This window comes from Epinephelus fuscoguttatus, linkage group LG21 (assembly GCF_011397635.1).
Source record: "Epinephelus fuscoguttatus linkage group LG21, E.fuscoguttatus.final_Chr_v1".
NCBI classification, from domain to species: domain Eukaryota; kingdom Metazoa; phylum Chordata; class Actinopteri; order Perciformes; family Serranidae; genus Epinephelus; species Epinephelus fuscoguttatus.
Genome location: NC_064772.1, coordinates 16791604 through 16816880, shown reverse-complemented (window position 1 = coordinate 16816880; position 25277 = coordinate 16791604). Strand labels below are relative to the sequence as shown.

General features: G+C 40.6%; 1 protein-coding gene across 1 annotated transcript; it reads right to left on the bottom strand.

The window, feature by feature from the left end:
* Positions 1 to 480: 480 nt before the first annotated feature.
* On the bottom strand, positions 481 to 11921 carry LOC125881696 (delta-type opioid receptor-like). Its single transcript, XM_049564978.1, has 4 exons — positions 11761 to 11921; positions 11206 to 11452; positions 4316 to 4668; positions 481 to 3986 (listed from the first exon to the last, which is right to left on the bottom strand). The coding sequence occupies exons 2-4, from the start codon at positions 11448 to 11450 to the stop codon at positions 3457 to 3459; spliced, it is 1128 nt and encodes a 375-aa protein (XP_049420935.1). The 5' UTR covers positions 11451 to 11452; positions 11761 to 11921; the 3' UTR covers positions 481 to 3456.
* Between the last annotated feature and the right edge of the window lie 13356 nt (positions 11922 to 25277).

Sequence of the window (25277 nt, the reverse complement as noted above, 5' to 3'; positions counted from 1 at the left end):
AGCTGCTGGCATTTACACCTGCAGAGGACTCCTGTCCTCCCACTAAAACGCTCATCCTGAAAAACTAAAACTGCTCTTCATGTATCAGACTGTGATTTAAAATAAGCCACTGTGTGGGACCGTGTTTTATTTCAAAATAAAATACTCAGAAATAATGACATTTCTGGCAGCAGAGTGTCATGATCTGACACTGCAGAGAATTTAACAAATGAAAAACTGGCAACAAGTTGTGCTTGTCACTGCAAGAGAAGAGAATCGATGTGGATTTGTTGAACTTGCTTTAATAGTTAGCGCTTCACACACAGGATGTTTCGATCAATACGTCTGCTGTTCCGTTGACAGCAGACAAAGCCAATATACAGCAGCAGCAGCAGATTCAAACAGTAAACAAAGAGGCGGAGAAGAAAACAATGTCTTGGTCACAGTGTAGTTTCTCAGATTCATGTCTCTTATTGTTTTATCAAGAAACAGAATGTCAGTGCTTTATTTATATACATAGAGATTTGTTATTGAAAAATAAAAAGTTTCCCAGACCCAAAAAGCTCTGGTTTAGGGCCATGAGCATGAAACGGCATGATTATGAAAATGGATGTATTACTAAATTATTGAAATATTAGCAAACCTCTGATGAGATAGACAAGTTAATATCATATATGGTCATATGTTTATATAATATAGAGCCTATTTGCAGTACATTCAAAATAACAGCACAGTCCATCAAGCATACAGGCTGCCTATGTTGCATTATACTATCATAGCAATGATCGACATGCTACAAATACAGTATATTTCAATGATTTCTGTGCAAAGTTATTTTTAAATAATATATTGTATACATACTATAATACTGTACAGTTGACAGAATAAACTGTATTTAAACATGTGCACAATTTGTTTCCACAGGTATTTATGTTTTCAGATTGCACTAATAGAACATTTCTCTACAGTAACAGCATGAGTGTTTCAATAAGACGACATGTATCATGGTAAACGCCACACAAAGCACATGTGATTACCATGAATTGAACAACTTATCAAACTGGACACAACTCCAGAGTCAAAGCTGATAGAGAGCCCTCTGTCAAATTTTAAAAGCACATTCAAGTCCAGGATTTTTTACTTTTCTAATCGATAAACTTGTTTGTTTACCTCCCAGTGACTTCAAAGTCCAGCATGAGTCAGGTCTTTCACATTGTGGTCAATCAGCATGATTCAAACTCTTCACAGAGGTGAAAAGGAGTATGGCACATATCTGCTGTCAGTGATTCATGCAGCTACCACGACATGTTGACTGTATAAAAGAAATATTATGTATGAAGTGCTGTTTGACCCCATTCTGTAATCATTACTGAAATCATTTTCTGCTGCTACAAACGTGAGTTATCCTGGACTGTTAAAGGCACATTTGGTTATAGAGAATTATAGGGAAGAAGTGACATGGATAAACAAAATTGCAGAAAGCATTAACAAACATAAAAACACTGATGTAAGCTATATAGTTTAGTGAAAATTATAGATTCAAGATGAGACTGACAGAAGGGCGGGACTCAAATTACAAATCCGTCAGCTACTTAAGCGCCATGGATTTATCGAAACACAGCACACTTAAGCCTCAGTTATGCTTTCCGCACTGACGGTGCCATGGACATGAGTCAATGCAGAATCATGAAAAAGTAACATTTGGATCTTTTATACTGCATACAGGTTTCTCCCTAAACGTCTAGTGAGAAAATGTTGGATGTGCACAGACAGACGAAATCCCATCACACATGACCCATGCAAAGGGCAGGCCCCCAGGAAGTGCACCAGACTTTGAGCTAATTTCACATTGTGGCCAAACTGTGTAACTACAACATCTGGGTTCATCAAGTGATGCCATTGAGCCCCAAAAGATTTTTTGGAAAGAGATGTCTATAAATCGGTGGATAAGGTTTTTTGAACATCACAACCCGAGAAATGACTCGTTTCACTGTGGGGATTTGATCCTTTCGGTCTGATAACAAGCCTAAAGTCTTGAAGAGCAGCACGATCAAATCATTTTATCCCATTTCAAATTATGCTGGAGGTTAGCCACTTGGCCTAGGCTGGAAAGGCTTGCACATACTGTCCGCATTGAATGCCAAAAGATAGCCGCAGTAACACGGACAAGCAAAAGGGTTCTATTCATAGTGCAACTGACGTTTCCGTCAGCCCTCAGTAGGAAACAGGAGGGCTGGGAGGTGAGGTAACTGTCCACTTACTGTCGACATCGGGTGAAAGTGAAACTAAGAAGATGCGAGAAGATGTCTAAAATAAATGTCCATTGAATATCCAATTTGAAATTAACTTCACGGTGGTGAGACAGCGTGCCATGGCTGGCTTGATAGCAGTGTTTTGGACTGAACTGGAGTGTGGAGCAAGAAAATTGGAGCACGTGCAGTCGACGCCCTTGTCATGCCTAACGTCTGCATGGTCACAAAAATGGCCAATTCATAGTTCCGCATCCTGCAAGGGTTTGTTTTAGTCCATGTGCATCATCTACCCATGTCTGCATCTGAATGGAGCCTGCACGGAGGTAGGCATGCAGCCCATTTTTTGTGACTGCATGGACTGTATGCATAGCAAGCGCACTGACCGGGCATGCTCCAATCTCTTGTTCCAAACTCCAGTCCAGTCCAAAACATGGCGGTCAAGGCAGCTGCAGTAGCTGCACCACTGTAAAGTCAGTTTAAAGTTAAATATTTGGCATTCACTCCCAGCAGCATCTTCTTACTTTCACTTTCACCCAGTGTTTGCAGTAGAAAGATAAGCTCACCTCTCAGCTGTCTGGTTTACTGCTGGGGGCTGACACAGACCATCAGCTGTACTGTACAAACTGTGTGCGTGGCAACTACGACTTGGCCCTAAGTCTCTGGTCTGCTTGCTCTATGGGCCCGATCATGTGAAAGATCCAGGTGATTTTACACCCAGGAAGTTGAGCTAACTTGGCTGCATGTGCCACTGAGCAACTTGCACAGGAACGAACAGGGCCTGCCTCCAATGCTGCATCAAGTTCTCTTTATACATCCATGATCCAAAATAATCATTGTGCTAACAACGGGAATGACATCCCCCTTCATCCCCCCTGAAATCACCTACTGTGATATTATCAATGAGGTTTTTCATTCTTAGTAATATACTCTGTAACTGGACAGTGTCCGGTTACTGTTAAAGACAAACTTTAATTACATTTGCTCTACACAATCTGCCATGAGGAAAAAATATGAATCAGAGAGGAATACAGTTTATAATGTGACACTTTCATCTGATCTCTGAAATGAAATCATATCAATGTTGGCACTGGCTATACCCCAAGTTAGAATGAAAATAAATTCTGTACTAGAGTCAAAACTACATTGTGGATGTGACGTGCGTTAGGCCCAGATCATGGGAGTCTTCTTTTCCAATGTGGGAAATTGATGACAGTTCCACTGCTAGTCATGCCGGCTTTCTAGTCCCATCTGGGTTCTCCAGGGGAACAGCAGCCTCCCTCACACTGCTGGCGTTCTTCTTACTCCCTGACACCTTCTCCCCCTTCAGTCTGGCCGTGAGGCAGAAGTCTTTGAAGCAGCGTTTGAAGTTCTCATCCAGAAAGGCATACAGGACAGGGTTCAGGCTACTGTTTGTGTAGCCCAGAGCCACGCAGAAGAAGTAGGCAGCCATGATGGCGGTGGTTTCCGGTATGCTTACGAGCGCCTTGACAAGGATGAAAATGTGAATGGGTGTCCAGCAGACCACAAACACAGCTACCACGACCACCACCAGCCGCGTGATCCGCCGCAAGTTGCGGTCTTTTTCCCGCGACCCGGACAACATGCGGACGCTCTTCAGCCTCAGGACCATGAGGGAGTAGCACACGGTGATGATGAGCACAGGCACGACAAAGGCAAAGACAAACACGCATATCTTCATCAATGTGTCCCAGTACACGTACGGCTCTGGGAACTGTAAGGCACACTCAGTTATGTCTGCAGGAGAGAGGAAGAAGATGTGAATTAAGTGATGAAGTGCACTTTATGATAAATAAAATTCCCCTCTGTGCCCTTCTGCTATTAATTTAACAAGCTGCTGTGGATCAGCTAATCAAAAGGGAACATTTTGCTCTGAACTGACATCATCTGTATTCAGGGAGGATGATGCATGATGTGTGGCTAATGGAAAGCTCTGCACTGACAGATAATAGATTATATTTCTGCTCTTAAAATATTATCGGCATGCACTTTAAGAGTCTCCCGTACTTAAAGAATCATCTGAAACTTTTCAACTTCATTCAGGGATGGTGAAAGTATTTCCTCACCACTCTTTGTCTGGGTGCCACCCAGGATAAAAGCAGGTATCCCCGCGGCCGACGACAGAATCCAGATGCACACGTTGATCATCTTGGCTTTGATCGGAGTGCGGAAGTCCAGGGCTTTTACCGGGTGGCACACCGCCACGTAGCGATCCACACTCATCATGGTGAGAGTGAAGATGCTGGTGAACATGTTGTAGTAGTCGATGGAGATGAACACCTTGCAGACCACCTCACCAAAGGGCCAGGTATTCAACAGGTAGTCCGTGCTCTGGAAGGGCATAGTAGTGGTGACGAGGGCATCGGCGAGCGCCAAGTTGAAAATGTAAATGTTGGTGGCTGTCTTCATCTTTGTGTACCTGTTAAACATGTAGAACACAAGGTTGTCCTGTAATAGCGAGGAGGAGAGAGATGACCAAAGCTAATCAACCGCTCATATTGCTTGGCTGGCTCTTTGGAAGAGCTTTCGTCTTGGCTCATTATGAATTAAACATTGACTATTAGTCCACAACGCTTCCTTGAATCTGTAATGTAATTTTTCTGACTCACACTTCATTGTTATGTATAGTATGGTGCTGATTGCAGGCCATGTGTAGTCAACTTGTTTTCCCTTCATTAAATTATAATAGCATCAAAGCAAAATTCAATTTAAAGTTTTAATTATTTACCAGTAGCGGTGCCTACAAGTTGTAATGAAGCATTGGTATTAAAATGAGATTCTTCAGAGCTGCCTATGTGATTCATGGTGACTGGGCAATATAAGAACAAAAGGATCCATCTCTTTCACAACAGGTGCATAGGAGAGGGACGAGTAGGACACATTTTCCAGACAAACTCCCCCACACTGTCTAACTTGCAAAAAAATATATACAGTACAGGCCAAAAGTTTGGACACACCTTCTCATTCAATGCGTTTTCTTTATTTTCATGACTATTTACATTGTAGATTCTCACTGAAGGCATCAAAACTATGAATGAACACATGTGGAGTTATGTACTTAACAAAAAGGTGAAATAACTGAAAACATGTTTTATATTCTAGTTTCTTCAAAATAGCCACCCTTTGCTCTGATTACTGCTTTGCACACTCTTGGCATTCTCTCCATGAGCTTCAAGAGGTAGTCACCTGAAATGGTTTCCACTTCACAGGTGTGCCTTATCAGGGTTAATTAGTGGAATTTCTTGCTTTATCAATGGGGTTGGGACCATCAGTTGTGTTGTACAGAAGTCAGGTTAATACACAGCCGACAGCCCTATTGGACAACTGTTAAAATTCATATTATGGCAAGAACCAATCAGCTAACTAAAGAAAAACGAGTGGCCATCATTACTTTAAGAAATGAAGGTCAGTCAGTCCGGAAAATTGCAAAAACTTTAAATGTGTCCCCAAGTGGAGTCGCAAAAACCATCAAGCGCTACAAGGAAACTGGCACACATGAGGACCGACCCAGGAAAGGAAGACCAAGAGTCACCTCTGCTTCTGAGGTTAAGTTCATCCGAGTCACCAGCCTCAGAATTCGCAAGTTAACAGCAGCTCAGATCAGAGACCAGATGAATGCCACACAGAGTTCTAGCAGCAGACCCATCTCTAGAACAACTGTTAAGAGGAGACTGCGCGAATCAGGCCTTCATGGTCAAATAGCTGCTAGGAAACCACTGCTAAGGAGAGGCAACAAGCAGAAGAGATTTGTTTGGGCCAAGAAACACAAGGAATGGACATTAGACCAGTGGAAATCTGTGCTTTGGTCTGATGAGTCCAAATTTGAGATCTTTGGTTCCAACCGCTGTGTCTTTGTGAGACGCAGAAAAGGTGAACGGATGGATTCCACATGCCTGGTTCCTACTGTGAAGCATGGAGGAGGAGGTGTGATGGTGTGGGGGTGTTTTGCTGGTGACACTGTTGGGGATTTATTCAAAATTGAAGGCACACTGAACCAGCATGGCTACCACAGCATCCTGCAGCGACATGCCATCCCATCCAGTTTGCGTTTAGTTGGATGATCATTTATTTTTCAACAGGACAATGACCCCAAACACACCTCCAGGCTGTGTAAGGGCTATTTGACCAAGAAGGAGAGTGATGGAGTGCTGCGGCAGATGACCTGGCCTCCACAGTCACCGGACCTGAACCCAATCGAGATGGTTTGGGGTGAGCTGGACCGCAGAGTGAAGGCAAAGGGGCCAACAAGTGCTAAACACCTCTGGGAACTCCTTCAAGACTGTTGGAAAACCATTTCAGGTGACTACCTCTTGAAGCTCATGGAGAGAATGCCAAGAGTGTGCAAAGCAGTAATCAGAGCAAAGGGTGGCTATTTTGAAGAAACTAGAATATAAAACATGTTTTCAGTTATTTCACCTTTTTTTGTTAAGTACATAACTCCACATGTGTTCATTCATAGTTTTGATGGCTTCAGTCAGAATCTACAATGTAAATAGTCATGAAAATAAAGAAAACGCATTGAATGAGAAGGTGTGTCCAAACTTTTGGCCTGTACTGTATATATTGCAATGTTTAAGTAACTAGACCTTCATCACTGCCATGGCTCACAGGAAGTAATCCATTTTTTAAAATGACAACAGACTCATATGATATTAAGTTATCACACAGAGCACTCACTCAAAATCAAACCTAAATTCCTTGGATAAAGCTGTACGTGACAATGCTGCAGGGCTGGTGATGTAACAGATTCTTTTACATGAAAGCCTTAAAGGGGCAGTTTTCCTCTAATCAAAAATGCATATTTTTCCTTTTACCCGCAGGGATATGTATCAGTCTAGAGTGTTTAAGTGACTGTTGAGTGTTGGAGATATCAGCTATAGAGATGTCTGTCTTCTCTCCAATATAATGGAACTAGATAGCACTCTGCTTGTGGTGTTTACAGTGCCACAAAGAGGAAATGCTCGTGCTTGTGATAGCACAAGATGTAAACATTAATGGCAGTGTCCTTGGCTGAGCTGTAATGTTAGCTAGGAGCTAGTGAACATGCTTCCTTCTGCGCAGTGATTTGGCTGGCGGGTGTGTTTCAGTGGAAAGAACATAATTCCTACATTAAACTGTTCACAGCATGGTCTGTGGATTATCTTGAGTAACCAGGTCATTATTTCTTCAGAGACATTGCTGTTCGGTTTTTCAAATACATTTTTTTGGGGCATTTTGAGCACCACAAGCTGAGTGCCATCTAGTTCCATTATACTGGAGAGAAGACAGACGTCTCTACGGCAAAACGAAACAATCTAGAGTGTTAAATAGAAGTACAGGTAAGAGGAAACATACGAATATTTGGTTTTGGGTTAACTGTCCCTTTAAAGGGATGATTCTACATCAGAGGAAGTATACTCATTCACTTTCTTGCTGAGAGTCTGTAGGTTAAATATGAGGCTACTGCTACCCCAAAGTTGAACTATTCCTTTAAACATGCATTTATTGATTTTTTGGCCACTTGGGGGCAGCACAACAAGCTGTAAATAAAACCCTGACATATTATAACATGTTTGCAAACAGTTGTTTATCCAGGAGACTCAAGCATTCATGTATGTTTATGTCTACCTGCTTAAAGACAGTCCAGTATTCACTCTCCTTTGGCACATTTTTTTTGGTCTTAATCACCTCCTGAGGGGAATATCTGGCACTTTAGCTGCTACATTCTCCACTATTTTCACCAACTACTTGCTAGCTTGTTTTCTAACTTGTTGTCTGTTGTTTGGTGTTGGCCAGGTAGCACACATTGGTTTTATTTGAGATTTTTCACTGACCACAGCTGCCAGCTGTGACTGGAAACAACAGTGATGAGAGCCATGAAAGTAAATCAGAACATAAATCGAAACAGTGAGCTGAAAGATGTTACAATGCACTGTAGAGCTGAGGAGAACTGCAGAGCCAGGTGATTATAATCTGTGGGTTCAATACCAGGAGCGACCCTTTTCACATTACATGTAGTCATTTGATCCACTGTTAATATAAAAGCATTGATTACTGCAGCTTTAATAGTATGAACCATTTACAGCCATAAAGGGCACACTGCCATGTCAGATACTTTCATTAACAGCTTGTAGCTCAACATCTAAAATGTTACCTATGCTGACTTAGTGAGGGTTTGGATGAGGGTAATTTTGGATGTTTGTTTGCACTAAATCAACACAAAACAGCTTTTTACTGCAGCTGAATCCAACTAAACAGTACAACGTACAGTCTTTTCTGTAACTGCAGTGATGAAATTGGCTTCTACCGACAGGCATCGCAGTCAATCTGATTTGAGGTAATTGTTGTCTGCGAGCCGTAGCATTCGCTGCATCGCACATTACATCAAAGAGGATTTATTGGCTCTCACACACCATAAATAACGGCCAATGAGGTGCAAGCAGGCTATCAGCTTTGATAAAGCACCACTGGTCTCAACTATGATTAATATCATGTCCAACAGACTGGGAGAGATTTACACAATATTGTTATTATATTTTGGCGGCCTCAGGGTTATTAGATTCATAAAACAGGCCACTTTTGAAGGAGGGAGAATCAATGTTGCCATTTTTTACACATTAACGTTGAATTAGAAATGACAGCATTAATCTTAACTCTTTCTTCGTCAAAATAACTTCAGTTCAGTTCAGTCTCTCTGCAATACTCATAGGAAGAACAGGGTTGGTTGTCACATTCATTAGATCTCACTTCCTAGAGAGCACTGTTAAGAAATGTTGCTACTGAAATTTTCAGAATTGGGGTCATTTCAGGGGTAAGACACTTGAGACTGGGCATGTTTACATGTACACTAACATTCCCATATTATTCTGAATATGACAGTATTCTGAATTTGATGCAGGTCTTGTAAACACATATTCCACTTGAATTTTCCAAATTAGGCCACATTCCATTTCTAGCATTTTCTGATTATGACGTGAGATATGTCGGTATTATTCTGGTTTTAATGGCATTATTTGGGCATGTGTCCAGTACATTCTGAATATGCGACTCATCTGCGGTTTTTACCGCATTTTGTGACAAATGGCCTCCTGCCTGTTTACAGTCGGCTCTGTGCGTTGTCATGGATCATTGTACACAAACCAATGCACCAAGAGTTTACAAGGCTGCAGATGCATGCCCAAAAAAAATAATAACATATCTGATCGAAAGATGAAACAACACCTACTTTTAAACATTATGAAAGACTTGGATATCAACAAGTGTTTGGACAGGCACAACTACCGCAACACCGACCTTTTCAAGAAGGGGGTTAGAGGAATGAATGATGGAGGCTGGGTTTGCACGGATGAACACTTTCTAGCCTTTTATACAATGAGTTTATAATAAAACAATGACAAAGTAAAAATGGTGAAGTGGGCTATAGGTTAGATAGCCTTGTTTAGCCAGGCTACAACATTTGGTTGTTAGTGTAGTCACTTGCACAAAATCCCTGTTGGGGATGCTTGTCACATTTTTTTCACGGGTCAGCTGTCACATGTATTGTTCCAACCCGGTCTCACTCCAAAGTCGTCAAAATCCGGCGCTTGGTCAGTGACTTGCGGCTTCAGACACTGACAAAAAAAGCCAGCCTTTAACATCAGCTTGATACACAGCCAGTCGCTGGTGTAGTTTAAAGGTGCTTGGCAGCATCAGGGGTGGGACAAGAACGGAAGTTAAGGCAGCAAAAGTCCAAGTCGGGTGGGAATGGTGGTGGATCGGTCCAACAACGGTGAGCGGTGTTCATGTCCCTTAAGATTATAAAGCCAAACCCTGTTCTTTTTTCCTAAACCTAACCACATGCTTTTGTTGCCTAAACCCAGCCATGTGTGTTAGTTGTTGTAGGAAAGAAAACATCAATTTGCATTGATGTACTGACGTAGTGTGTTTTGAAAGAGACTGTACGTAAATGTTAAATTTCCTGTGAAACCGGAGGTGTGTTTTGAAACGGTGTCCCAGAACATCAACAACCAACACACCCAGGGTGCCTTGCATGTCTTATGTGGACTTGGAAAGTCCATGAACAAACGTCAATATGTGAGGTTAGAGAAGGATGTTTTGATTGTTCTTTATATTGTTCCATAAGGATATAAAATGCACTTATAGTAATGATTTTTCCTGTTGATGTTCTCTCAATACAACAGATTTGTTAGGGTGTTCCATTTCAATGAAAATTTTCAACAAAATGAAACTATTGAAATTCATTTTTAAGGTTGTATCCATTTGTTTTTAATTTTTCCCCATTAAAATAACGCAGAAACAACCAACCCCACAGTGTGTTACCACCAACTCCACACTGGAGATGGCTGCCACAAGTGCACAAGTCATATTTCACAGCTCATATCTTTCAAACAGAATATGTGTATTCAGAGTAAGGCCACTCCTCTCCTGACACTTCAGGCTTCCATTAAACACAGTAAGGAATCTATCAAGGACACAGTTTTTGAGGGATTCAAATCGAAGTAAGAAGTGTGACAACCAGCCCCGTTCTCCCCTATTGACCCAACCATTCAGCACATCACATGCCAACTCTTTGGATGAGCTGTATACGTGAGCTTTAGAGCAATGGACTTGCCATTACAGAGCACTAAGGAAACTTATGATATAGACCAGATGGCCTTGAGGTCACTGTGAAAGCCCAAGGGTTGTTGCCAGTGCCATCTCCACAAGTAATAACATTTACAGTGACTGTGAAGGAGCACATTCTTCTGGCTGCACCTCTGCTGTTTTCTGTATTTCCAAAAACAGATGACATAATTAAGCTTCCTTGGATGTGGAAAAAGAGAGATTACTTTAACTGTCTTTAATAAAATTTGCAGAAAACTGCAACTTTAAATCAATAACATTCATACTGTGTTACTTTAAAGACTTAACGTATATTTCAGGGACCCCATGATTTTAATATGGATTTTTTATCTTGACATCCTTAAAACGACCTTACCTGATGATCACATACATGACGAGGCAGTTGCCCAGCAAGCCGACCACAAACACCACGGAGTAGACTGCAGTGATGATGGGGATGATGGGAGACATGCCCTCCGGCTCCCAGCTATCATCGTGGGTCACATTGCGGCTCTCGGAGTATCCGGACATCCAGGCTGAAGAATTCAGCGGACAGTCCTCCAGCAGCGTGGAGAGGCACTTATTGTCGTCTTTGAATATTTCCACCGGAGTGCTTTCCATATCTACACCAGTTTGTTAAGAGAAAGCTTCAAAATAAGACTTTAAAGTGAATACATGGTCTCATATGACAATCTGCGATGTAATGAGGTGGGCACATAAGGTGCGACTGAGCCAGAAAAACGCACCCACTGATTAAAATTATATATATTAAAAAACATCATCACGTTTCTGCAAAACAATTACAGCCTTGCAGGACTGACTTTGAGCCACTTGTAGATCATGCAAAACGGTCAGAAATAAACTCGCAGGCGCTCTTTTCAGTAAACAACGTCAACACTTGACCGTAATTTGAAGCTCGCAGTTTACTCACCTTGATGGATCCGAATTAGCGGACACAGCCTGTGAAAATATATTTTATTAAAATGTTATTCAGCCCGGGTTGTTTTGTTCCCTCGGTGAAGGTTACAGCTCATCAAAGTTTGTGGATGGCACTGCGCGCCTGGAGAGGAGCAGCAGTGGCTTTGCGGACACTCGTGCACACGCACTGATGGAGAGGCGGCGCGCGCAATCAGGCTAGACTCAACACACACACACACACACACACACACACACACACACACACACACACACACACACACACACACACACGTTGTTGTACTTCAGTCTTTTGAGAACCCTTATTGACATGGTGCATTATCAAGTCCCTTACCCTAACCTTAACATAAACTTAATAAGCTCCTTCCCTCATTTTAATTTACTAACCTAGTGTGTCCTTTTAAATTGCGTTTTCAGTGATTTCACGATTATTCATTTAAACTTATAGCACTTTATTATTTTTAACCACTACCCTAACCCACAGTGTGTTTTAGTGTGGTATAAATATTTTAGCACATTTTTAAAGGAGCAGTGTGTAAGATTTAGGGGGATTTAGTGGCATCTAGTGGTGAAAATCACAGACTGCAACCAGCTAAAACTTCTCCCTGTAAGAATTCGGTCAGTGTTCATTGTTCAGGGGCTTTTACCAGGAGCAAAATCATTCACAGAGGGCTCTTCCTCACCAACACAAATGAACCAGGTGGCTAAAAACGGTAAAAATACTGAATATTATGGTGGCCAAGAGAGGTCACAACACACGCAAACTCCACAACACCCGCAAATCCACACAACACACGCACATTAAGAAAACACTCCCAAATTCAGAAAACACATTCATCAATTTCACAACACATACGCTGCTAAACACTCCGCAAAAATGAAAAACACATGCCAAATTGAAGATGACAACGGAAATGTCAGGAACTGAGCCAAAGGTATTGGCAAGGTCTAAGAGCTCAACTCGGATATCTCTTCCATCCTTTTTGGTTGTGTGGATTTGATGCCATATAAAGCTCCAGACACCCAGAAAGAGCAAGAGATCCCTGCCTTCCGAACTGATGTACCAATGTAGTGGTTCTTAGCTAGGTAGACACTCAGCCTGTGAGCCACAACGCTGAAGAAAATTTTGCCTTCAACATTCAAGAGGTTTGTGTGGCTAAATTAGCTGATGTCAGTAGAGTCCTTTTCCTTTGGGATTAGAACACCAAGCTTTTGGTATTGCTTTTTTCTACTCCACCACCTGTGTCAGTGTCCACAGAAAACAAAGTACATCTGGTACATTTTTATAAGCCTGTATGGGACTCTGATAGGCCCAGGAGAGGATGCAGCCCTTGCCTGACACACAATACTTCCCACTTGACTCCACTTGGGAGGGCAGACATCTAGCTGTTGTTCTGGGAAGTGTATTGTTGGCATATCAGATGAAAGGCCGGCTGTCAGCATGGATTGCCTTAAGGTAAGCCTTGAGATCCCACCTTCATTTTTAGAGTTTGCCACTTCTCTCCTTTGTGAACAGATCTTTGAAGAAGTTTCATTGTCTGGTCCTTCTTTCTATGCCTCTGTCTCCAATTCTCTGCTCTCCTCAAAGATGTTGGCAGGTTCTTGATTTCTGCCCGCAGTAAGTTTATTCCCTGCTTCTCTTCCTCTGAGGCTTTCCTTCACTCCTTCTTCAACTGCCTTCTCTGTTTGACCAGGCACTCTATTTCCTGATGTCTTATGGTATTTGTTGGGATGGGTGGTTTTTTTTCCTTCACAGCTGTAAAGTGCTCAGCTCAGTCGCTGTAGATCAACTCTCCCATTCTTTCCAGTTTCTTCAATGCAGTTCCCCTCAGCTTAGTAAACTCCCCACAGGAGTTCACTGAGGTTTGTATTGACCGTTTTCCACTCATTTTTCTCATAGGATTATGGCCAATTTATTAGTAGCTTTCACCCCTGGATCTTAGCCTTGGTTGTAGGATGTGGTGAATTGGACTCATGGGGCTCTGCTGTGCTTGACTTACAAACCACAAACACAATTCTTATTTTCAGGTGATGCTAGAGTTCTCAATGGGCTGAAAATATTACAACCCAAACCAACCCAACGCATGAACTGAAGTCTGAACCCAACCCATCCAATATCACCACATAAAACACTGAGCCCAAGCCTGACCAAGCCCACCCCCCCAAAAACCTCATCAGCTGCTAACGCCTGGACCACACCATCTGTGCAATGGCACAAGCCATGCATGTCTCAAGCAGAAAAATGGACCAGCTTGATGGATCACTGACTCTCCACACTGTATTTTCCAACCAGAGAAGCTTCCTGCTTGAAGGACAGAGAGCTCAGCACAGAGCCTGGCTGCTTCCTCTCCTTCTCTCCCTGCCTGCAGGGTGACCTTATATTACCCTTTGGCTGACTTCGACTTAATTTTCACCACCTTCGTCTCCTCACATTTTCTTCTCTCTGACCTTGTTGACAGTGATGCTGACAGTTTCCAAACACCCCTTTTGTTGCAGGAGAAAGAAATGGGAGATGATATCAATCAATCAACATATAATATGTATAATATATGTTGGATTTGCATTTTTAAATAAATGATAATTAAATAAATGAATGTTTTTTTTATTTCAACACATTCTCACATATCAATGTTTGGTCGTGGACTTTCCACATCAACATATTATGTGCAATGTACTCTGGGTCCATTGGTTGTTGATGTTCTGGGACATCATGTCAATTCAGCCTGTTGCATGCATTGTCTGTTTTCAAGATACACTTTTGTTTTTACAGGAAGTGCACAGTTTGCGTACAGGCTCTTTCAAAATAAATGCACTATGTTGGTACAAGACTGCTATTTGACATTTTTTCCTTCAACAACAAACACATGTGGTTATGTTTAGCCAACACATGCACGTGGTTGAGTTCAGGAAAAAAGATCAGGGTTTGGCTTTACAATCATACAGGAAGCGAACACTGGCCTCCCAGGTGACCGTCAGTAGTTGTTAGTTGTTAGAACCCAGCCTCCACCTCTCCTGTATATCGGTGTCTGACGCCAGAAATCACTGCCCAAGCATCGGCATTAGACAACGATTTATTTAGTTATATTAAAAATTATTCAACCTAAATCCTACAAAGTGGACCTCTAACCCTCAAACAGGCATTTGAAGAAGTGAGGACCAACCAAAATGTCCTTACTTTCCACAAATGTCCTCACTCAGTTGATTAAAAACATGTTTCGGTCCTCACTATGTAGCAAGTACAAGTACACACGCGCGTGCGCACACACACACACACACACACACACACACACACACACACACACACACACACACACACACACACACACACACACACACACACACACATTTAACATCCAACCTTCGCCCAAATATGAGATGACAGAGCAATAACTTGCAGGGAGGCACCCAGCATCTTACAATCTCATGTCACAGTGGAGTAAAAACTATTCATCATTAACCAAGACATTTCTGATTTGCATATTGAGACATTTAAAAAAAATGATTAACCACAGTAAAACAGCACTGATGTAATGTATTTGTCCTCACATGACGTCCAAAATCTATATTCATGTCAGCATTTCTCTGGAGGCATAAAGATTTTTTTCCGCTGCAAACTCTACAGGAATTTGGCCAATTTACTCAGTTTCTCTCAGCATTAAAGCAGACTCGGGGGGAGGTGAGGGTGAGGCATAGGGGAAGAAAGGCAGGAGAGATGAATCTGGCAGCTCTGGGGTCATAACCACTTTCTGTGGACACAGCGCTGCACATTTCAGGGCACTTCTGCTTCAGTGGGCACAGTCCGGAGGGACAGCAGAGGGGGATGATATATGATCAAGGGCCACCTCAGGCAGAGTTCAAACCACCCAATCAGCAAAGAGGATGACCCATAATTTCATGAGTTGATACACTTCAGCCTTAGATCTTAAAGTATTTCTACTTTTGATCTTTTACAGAGCAAACAGTTATTATTTTTTGCTTTAGCGAGTGTTAAAAAATACAGACTGAGCAAGATCTGAGGAGACACATACATTTTTTATTAAAGCATGCATAGAAAAATCTTTCTATATACCCATCAAACAATGTTGCTTTAAACTCTGGAGACCCTCACCCCACACCCAGCCTGATGTATTGAGCTCTCTTCTTCTCCTCCTGCAGTGTGAATGCCAGTAAACAGTTCTCCATCCTGCAATACTGGCACCACAGGCTGTTAGTGAACGTATTATGATAGTCAGCGAAGTGTGTTAAATGGCAGATAGCACAAATGTGTGAGCTGCATCTGTCTCCAGCCAGTCTTATAATGTTGTGTCTTGAGTCCTTCTACACTAGCTCAATGACTCTTCATGTAACTTTATGAGAACTGCTTGTTAACAGGTTCTCATAGCGTATATTTCTTCTTTCACAGACTCCAGCTATAAAATATGCTTAAATATAATGAATTTTTTACAGACTTTATAAGTGTAAATGGTGTTGGCAGTGCATCATGCTATAGCTCCTAAATCCCCAAATAGTCTTTTAGGGAGATAGTTTGGATTTTTCGCAGTTGGGTTGTATGGGTTACTTATCCATTTACATATCTACATACAGTGGTTAGCAGTCGGCACGCCCCCCCAGTTTGGAGAAGCCGGCTGGAGTGCAACACAGAAGCTCCTCAATGTCAGTCTTAGTGTATGCTATACTGAGAGTATTGTCATCACTTGACCTTTCCGTCGGACAGCCTATTACAACATGGAAGCCGAAAACATCTTCAGTTCTATGCTCTCGTCAAAGCCACCAGACTCCATTGACAAAAACATTAATTTTAGTTCGCTGAAAATAAATGGGAGTTGCTGGTCTATTGCTGCTTGGATCAGTTGAGTAGTCAGTAAATTTGTGACTTTGGTGAATCCTTCACTTTCTGTTCTTGTGTCACATGCGGTAGCTGCAAAGGACCAATATAAAGATTCACAAAGGTCAAAATATACTGGAACAAAGTAACCTAACATGTTTAACAACCTCTCCAACATTACACTGAAATATACTATAGCTCTGTCTACTGCAGCAAGTCATACCGTCTAACAATACATCAAACAGCTTACACTAAATATAGCGTACACTTAAACTGATATTGATGTTTTTTAGGTGGGATTTTTTTTTAGATGGTTAGAATATGTTTTGTTGCTGACCCCTCCACAGCAGTAGACTGCTTAGCTTCCATGTTGGACTCCAGTCTGCTTCTCCAAACTGGGGGTTTGTGGCCTGACATCTGCTGTACATAATATACTGTTGATGGGTATGTACCTCATACAACCCCACTTCAAAAATTTGAATTATCCCTTTAAGAATGAATGAATTATTTTTTATTATTGTGTCATGCAAAAAAGATGCCCAGGCCATATGAGCTTACAAGACATCATAAAATTAGAACATGCCAGACCCAGAGCCCAGCGTGCATCCTATATAATCAGATCATCATTGAGGAAAACAGTGCTCATGACTCACTCATGGAGACAGTGACTGTGTTGCAGTGAAAAATCAGAATAAGTAATAAGTAAATCTGTTTTGTCTTCTTTTCCAGGCTTTTGCAACCAAAGTCTCAAACTTAAACACATTAAAATTAAACAGCCGTTCTAGCTTTTGGTCATTTGAGCAGCAGAATATGTCAGGGGTTTAACGAGCCATTTCATGGAACATTAACTCTCCTAAGTCATCATAATCTGTACAGTATGTAAGAAAATGGGACTCACTTTCCACTTCCCATCATCCAACTCATACATTCTGTTTTGGCATTGGCAAAATGTTGTTGAAACATTTTTCTTCAAATTTTAATAACAGCTTATTTTTAACAGAGTAAACATTACAACACAAGTTATTCCTGGAAATATACAACATGCCCACCCCGTCAAAGATTGAGAAAAACTCTTTTTCCCATGGAGAACTGAATGATTTACTTAACATAAACACCTTCTTATTTATTTCACCCACTGCCATTTTGATTAGACACTTTCACACTTGGATCATTTCACATTTTCATTGCACCACTCCTGGTACCCAGCCCATGTCTCCCTGAACTGTTGGGATAAAAGCAAATCTATAAACCCCAGGAAACAATGTATGGCTCTATTGGGTATTGTGTCAGCAGTATTAGATTCTATTAGATATTTGTTATTGTGATTTTTTTAAGTTCAATCCATTAATCAGTCGATGAAACTTTAACACCTTTCATACCGGCTATTGCAAATTAAAGTGCTTTACAGATGACTGACAACCTGATAATAAGACAGTACAAACCACTTGAAACAACATTAGTGGATGAATCCTTGAGTTATGGCCAAAAATTGTGCAGTAGTGGTAGCAGTAGTAATAGTAGTAGTAGTTCAGGTAGGCCATGATGTCAAGCTTAGCTCACATCCCAGCTACATCAGCTGATCTGCAAGCCACTTTGCAATCCACCTTCACCCCAGCTCCTCCTTTTCATGCTGTGTCTGATTTATCAATATAATTTCTGTTTGTCATTGATGCTGCTCTGTTCTGTTCCAGGGGGTCTTTGCTGCTGCTCTCCCTGCCTTACCCATATGGAAAAGATATAGATAAGTCTTATAAAGTTTGTATCTCTTTTGTCTGAAACTTGTATGTAATGCATACAACAGTGAAACCAGATATAAGATCCTTATTAAATTTGTACAAAATGAAACTTGTATGATTTGGGTACTAAGAACATTATATGATAGTAATTCCACATACAGTATCCTTAGTAGAAAAATGTAATATCAAACTTATATGAGTTGGACAATAATCAGTGAAACTAAACTCTTGTAAGTATTATAGAAAACACTTAACACACATAATCTGATAATAAAATTGAAGGGAAAATGCATATGAGTTGACTGAAAGCAGGTTTTGAACATGTAATGACAATGGACTGTTAAAATGTTGCTAAAATTATTACATGGGTAATATTGTTTAACATTTTAGGAGCAATTATATCCAGTAAGTTAGGAAAAATGATTAAATCAACACAGCAAATATTCAAAATCCCTGTCGAATGTATTCAATGTAATGCAGAGATTGAAAAAGAGTATTCATCCCATTCTTGTAGAAATAGTTTTAATTTTGCACGAGATCAGCAGATTACATAAGCTGCACATTTACTTAAGAAAGAAAAAATGGCAATACTTCTTCCCTTTTTACATGACCCAAGTTCATTATGACGGTGCTTTAATAATTGTTGTACCACTTTACCACTATTCTTTTGGATTGTACATCGAAATACATAAATATTGATAACATGCATTACAAAATGTTTCACATAAGAATCAATAGACATTTTGTTCACTCTGTGCCATTTCTGTGCCATTTCATTTGTTACATTGGTAAGTGTTGAGACATAAATGTTTCCTTTTCAGCTCAGAAACCCAAAATCAATAAGTGACAGTCATCTAGTTAACATTCAATCATTTACAGTAATACGTGTTCAATAGCCGAAACGCAATCAAGCTGGACTGTGGACACTGCATGTACATACATGGTCTAACTATTTGAGTAGCATATATGGCTTTGTGAAAGCCTGTGGGAAAGTGGACAGTTGACATATAGCTCAGTTGAGTTCTGATAAGAGAACCTCTGGCTAACTTCTGCACTGTGCAATTGCCATATTTTCCTATGGCATATAAACACTGATCACCCATGTCAATAAAGTGTGAAACTGTAAAAATACTTCCATCCTTCAAAAGCACAACAGAGTTGTTTCTTTGTTTTGTTTTGCTGTAGGTATGACCATGAACAACATCTCCATTTACAGCAATTCTCTTGTAGTAACTCACCACAGAGTTTGTGGGAACCTCTCTCACTGTGTGGAGAGCAGCTTGGTCACCAAGAGATATTACAAAAAAACTATATGTAATGGTACATATTCATGTATGTTTTTATACTGGTTTTTATTATGTGACATATAATGAGCTTATATAAAGCATATAAATAAAGCATAATTCCCCTGCAAAATATATTGACTTTACATACAGAAAACATATATATAATGGTATTTGTTCATATATGTAAAGCATATGTCTTTAAAACAGACATATAGGAAAAACTGCAAAAATTATATGTAACATGTATGGAAAACATACTTTGACATGTACTTTCCTTATATACCGCATACATAGACTTCATATGATTCTTATGTAATTCTTTTTATTTTCTTGTATGAAAAAAATGCAAAAGTGGCCACTTTCAAGAGTAAATCATATAAATCTTGTATGATGCACAATACCTAAAACATAAACTGAAGGTGATGGAACTTCTTATAAGTTAGGCTGACCAAACGTCCTCTTTTGCCCGGACATGTCCACTTTTAATGTCCCGTCCAGGGTGTCCGGGGGGTTTTTATAAACTGATGATAATGTCTGGTTTTCCATGTGTTTGTGTGTGTGTGTGTGTGTGAGTGCGGCACGGGCCGCATATTTCTGTCCGAACCCGAACCGAGCCCGACATTATTTAATGACCAAAGCACTGAGTTTGTGCCACACAGTTGTTACGGTTACAGGCTATTTAACAGGACGGGCGTGCGCCATGGGTGCTCAGCCCGTGTTTGAGACGGGAGCGGGAGGCTGGAGGTCCGACGCTTCTAGCCAGAGGAGAGGGAGAAATAAAACAAAATAAGATAAAATAGGAAAAACCTGTCTCCCTCTTTTTTTTTTTATTTTCAGCGTTTAACCAAGGCAGAGGCGGGTGGCTGGAGGTCCGAGACTTCCAGAGAGGAGAGAGGTAGAAACAAACAGCCACTGTGTGTCTGTGTGTGTTACGTTCAGGTGTTGTCACGTAAATAACAGTGCCCAAGCAATAAACAGGACAGACAATAGGATTTTATTTATTTGTACACTACATTTTCACTGAAAGCTGACTGAATCCGACCCAAGCCCGAATACAATTTATAGCTGCATTTTTGACCAAACCCGGCCCGACCTGTCGGGTACCATCGGGCTCAGATCGCCACACTTTTGTGTGTATGTGTCCCCTATTGGGGCCTATCTGAATTTCTGTCCTTGATAGATATTATTTTGTATTATTACTGAATTTTCTATCCATACATATAAATTTTAAATATATTAAAATGATAAGGCATCTTTGAGTAAACTGCGAGTATCATTTAAATAGGCTATGTCGTGGCCGGGCCGAGTGTCCTCTTTTTTGGAAATCAAAATATGGTCACCCTATTATAAGTTATTTCTATTTCTTTTCCATATGGGTAGGCTTTTCATGTAGGTGCATGGAAGGGCAGAGAGGTGTGCTCCCTAAGCCTTAAAGGGAAATTTCGGTTTATTTCAACCTGTCTCCTATCGTCCTAAATTTGTTTTAAGTGACTAGTGACATAAAAATAATAGTTAGCATGTTAGCCGTTAGCCTAGATACAGCCGGAGCGCATAGTAGCATCAGACCTGTTAAAACATAAGTGAATGGGCATACTTCAAGTGCAAAGTTAGTCCACTAAACAAGCTTTTTTTCCACAAAGACCGCCTCATATCGTTAGGATAAATGTCAGAGAACATATAGAAAATGACATGTAAACATGTTGTCTTACCTTACCATTTAGCTCTGCTTTCCAAAGCACGGCCGAAATATCGCGAAAACAAGCAGTGATCTCATACCGTGCCTGAATTTCGCGAGAACAAGCAGCAACAGCTGGAAGCTTTCCACGTAGGCATTGGAAGAGCGGAGAGGTGTGCTCTCTCTGCCTCAAGCTTTCCTCGTTTGCGCATGGAAGGGCAGAGAGGTGTGCTCTTTCTGCCTTGGGCTTTCCACATAGGCATGTGGAAGGGCGAAGAGGTGTGCTCTCCCTGGTTTAGGCTTTTTGTGCAGGCCTAGGAAAGGCAGGGTGGCCCCAGAACAGAGCCATACCGCCAAATTTAATATAACAAATGGAAATAAAGTTTTCTTTGACTACAGAGTTCTTGACTGAAAGATGTTTTGTGAGGTCACAATGACATTTGACCACATTCTAATCAGCTCTCCCTTATGTCCAAGTAGATGTTTGTGCCATATGTTGATAGAAATTCCTTCAAAGCACTCTAGACAGCAGGTGAACTGATGCCAAAGTCACCCTTTAGTGTCTGTATGGGACACACTGGGCTTTCAGCTAACTCCACTCTAAACCTATCCACAGCAATACTTGACTGTCATCCAGAAGACTGCATTTTGTGTCATGACACCAAAAGACAATATTGTTTTAATGTTACACTATGTCACTGATCTGCCTAAATCACCTATATCCCACGTGAAACCTAAAGTCAGTGCTGTTTCATTGTAACATTACCCAGTCATTGTGCACTAACATCACTGACTCACCTATACAACAAACCTACTTATTTTAACCAAAAACATGATCTTTTTTCTCAACCTAACCTAATCTAGATTTTTTGCCGAAACCTAACCGAACCATTTTACAACATTAACCATGTGTTACAATGTGTTTCAGCTGTGTGTCACGTAAAGACACCAAAGGGTGCCCTGTGAGTCATCACGAAATGCTGAGGGGTGTGTTGGTATTTGACAATTTTGGAATGGCATCAGCTTGGAATGGGAAGGACAGACAGACAGAGGGACAGATGGACAGACTACCTGAAAACATCCTGCCTTCAGCCACAGCTGTCACCAGCAAGGAGGCATAAAAATATCATTATATATTTAAGACATAAAGCAGTGGATCTATGAGACCCAATCAATGGGGAAAAATGGCAAATTTCAACAAAATACAAGGGTTACATTTTTCTTATCCCTCTATTTTTTTAATCTGTTGAAAATTTTTTTGATTGATTTTTCACTCAAAACAGGACTGCCTTTTATAACTTCTTTGTCTTGTTCATCATTTCTTTTCCTCTTTTAGAAGCCTATGTATTTGCATTATATATTATCTCATTTTATTCATTGTATCAGAGAAAGCAGATGTTGAGGCTGAGGCTTAATGAGGCAATCAAACTAAAAATAAAGAACATATAAATGTTTACAACCAATGCATTAGAGCAGTCCTTTGTATGAATTTTATGCAACAGTGATTTAAAGAGGCTCATAATGTGAGTCATCCTCTGCATGCCATTGGTCGGCAGAGAAACCAATCTATTACACTGAAGCTAATGTCTGAGAATATAAAAAGGTCTCATTTGCTGATTCCTCAAGGCCTCTGGGAAGAAATGGATCCGTGGAGCTTCTGTCAGTAATTATGGTGAATATAAGAAGAAAACCCACTGAGAAGTCAAAAGTCATTATTGCAGAGAGAAAATTATTGAAACCGTTTCTGTGCTGACTCATGAACAAGCTCGTTTCTGCTCCGGGTAGCTGCTTCCATTGCATTTCTTTATTGTCAGAAATTTCTCTGCAGCAGTCGGGTCAGTTCACTAGAGTTATTTAAATTAAGGAAATGGATAAGTATCCACACATATATATTCTCTCATCTACCCACACTAACTGTTAACTTTGTGAAATGTCTTCTTTTTATTTTATTACCAGTAAAACGTTACGACTTTTAACAAAACTTTAAAGCTTTTTAACGTATTCATCTTGTGTAAACAATTTGTGAATGTTGAGTTTTTCATCCAATATAGCCAACTTTGTACTAAAGCTATAAGCTGCAGAACTGATTTTTAAATGTGCTGAATGTTATTAGACGACTTCGTTTTGGTGTGATGGCTCAAAATCTGCATCCTCTGGTTCCCCAAAGTCATTACTTCATTTGTTTTCCATTAACTGGCTGATTTTATATCCCTGCTAGTCGACAGCACAAATGCTAACTTTCACCTTTAGTATAGCTATTGGTAATGTAGCTACTATAATACTGGTGCATGTTCACACTCACTGACTGGGCTGTCTTGGGGCTCAGGAGAAAAGGGTGAACTCTTGAAAATAGGTGGGAAAAATTTTACTCACTACGCGGTCAAAGTACAGTGTTACAGCATCCCCAGTGTCCCTTTGAGGAGAGAATGAATCTGCTTCTCACCCAGTTCATGTTGGGATAGACTGCAGCCCTGAATAGAAATAAGATGGTATAAAAAATTTAAAGAATGCAAGACAAGCAATGAATGAAAGCAGCTTCTGTCAGGAGGAAACTAGAATTATCGACCTGCAGTTGAATGCCTCCGCGCACCAGTCAAGTTTCTCTTTCAGTTTACATCCACGTCTGTGAAAACATTATTGCTTCACACACAGAGGATCTATACCATCAGCACAGTTTCATGGTGAACACCCAAGATAGTGTCACCAATTCAGTAGCTGATCAAATGTCTCCCCTTTTGCTCCTGACATATGACATTAAATAATGGGCAGGAAAGAGTATTATATGCAGAAAATAATGAGGTAACAGTGAATTTAACATTTGATCTTTTTGATATAAAATCATCACTTATCTTTTTATCCTATTAGACATTTGTATGACATTTTGTCATAATCAGCATAAGAATTCTTCATGTTATGGCCAAAAACATGTTTTGTGAGGTTACAGTGACCCTGACCATTGATGAAATTCTAATCAGTTTATTCTTCGGTTCAAGGGGATGTTTGTGCCAAATTTAAAGAAATTCCCTCAAGGTATTCTTGAGATATCACGCTCACAAGATTGAAAAAGATGAGGTGACACTGACCTTGACCTTTGACTTTTAACCACCAACATTTAATCAGTTCATTGTTGAATCCAAGTAGATGTTTGTACCAAATTTGAAAGTCCCTCAAGTCCCTCTAATCAGGTTTCCAAGTGGACATTTGTGCCAAATTTAAAGAAATACCTTCAGAGCATTCTTGACATATCGCATTCACAAGAATGAGACACTCAAGGTCACAGTAACCTTGACCTTTGACCTATGACCACTTAAAACTAATCAGTTCTTCTTTGAGTCCAAGTGGACAATTGTGCCAAATTTGAAAAAAAAAAAAAAAAATCCCTAAAGGCGTCCTTCACATACACGTATCTACAGACTGCAAGCGAGCATTCAATTTTTGCACCCCATCACGTTTCATCAGAGGCTCTTTGTCTGCACTGGATCCGTAAATATCGAACTTGATTACATCATGTAAACAAACCTCTTTACTGATCAACTGTGCACTCAGAAGTGTTGGACCACCAGAAAGATAGGTAAATACAGGAAAACACATTTTATATTGTAATATTTACTGGAGATCACATACACTATAAACACACATACTATAAAAGGCTACAGCCAGTGAGCAATGGCAACGCGTATTTTCGGAGTCAAATGTCTGCTTTAATTAGTGTTACAGTAACGTTAGGCACCTGTCACTATGTCGATTCAATTAAATTAAATGTTACAATCGTAGCATGGGTTAATGTCCGGAGCTTGAGTTATTAGCGGCTCGGTCCCAGCAATGGGTGAGGCGTTACAGTTGTGTTAGGTGAGTAGCCCGGCAGCCCAGCTAACATTTGCAATTAGCACTGTAAAATGTAGCGGGGCAGCCTGGCAGGTTGTTTTTAGCTATTCCCCTGCCTACTTCAATGATGATAGTATCTGTAATAAATGTAATATATTTGCTGAG

Bases quoted from the DNA above. Each gene is read 5' to 3' on its own strand.
- LOC125881696 (XM_049564978.1), bottom strand. From the start codon at position 11,450: ATGGAAAGCACTCCGGTGGAAATATTCAAAGACGACAATAAGTGCCTC. The intron at 4,669-11,205 runs GTAAGGTCGTTT...CATGTTTAACAG, and splicing joins GTCATGTATGTGATCATCAG to GTACACAAAGATGAAGACAG. The intron at 3,987-4,315 runs GTGAGGAAATAC...TCTCTCCTGCAG, and splicing joins TGGCACCCAGACAAAGAGTG to ACATAACTGAGTGTGCCTTA.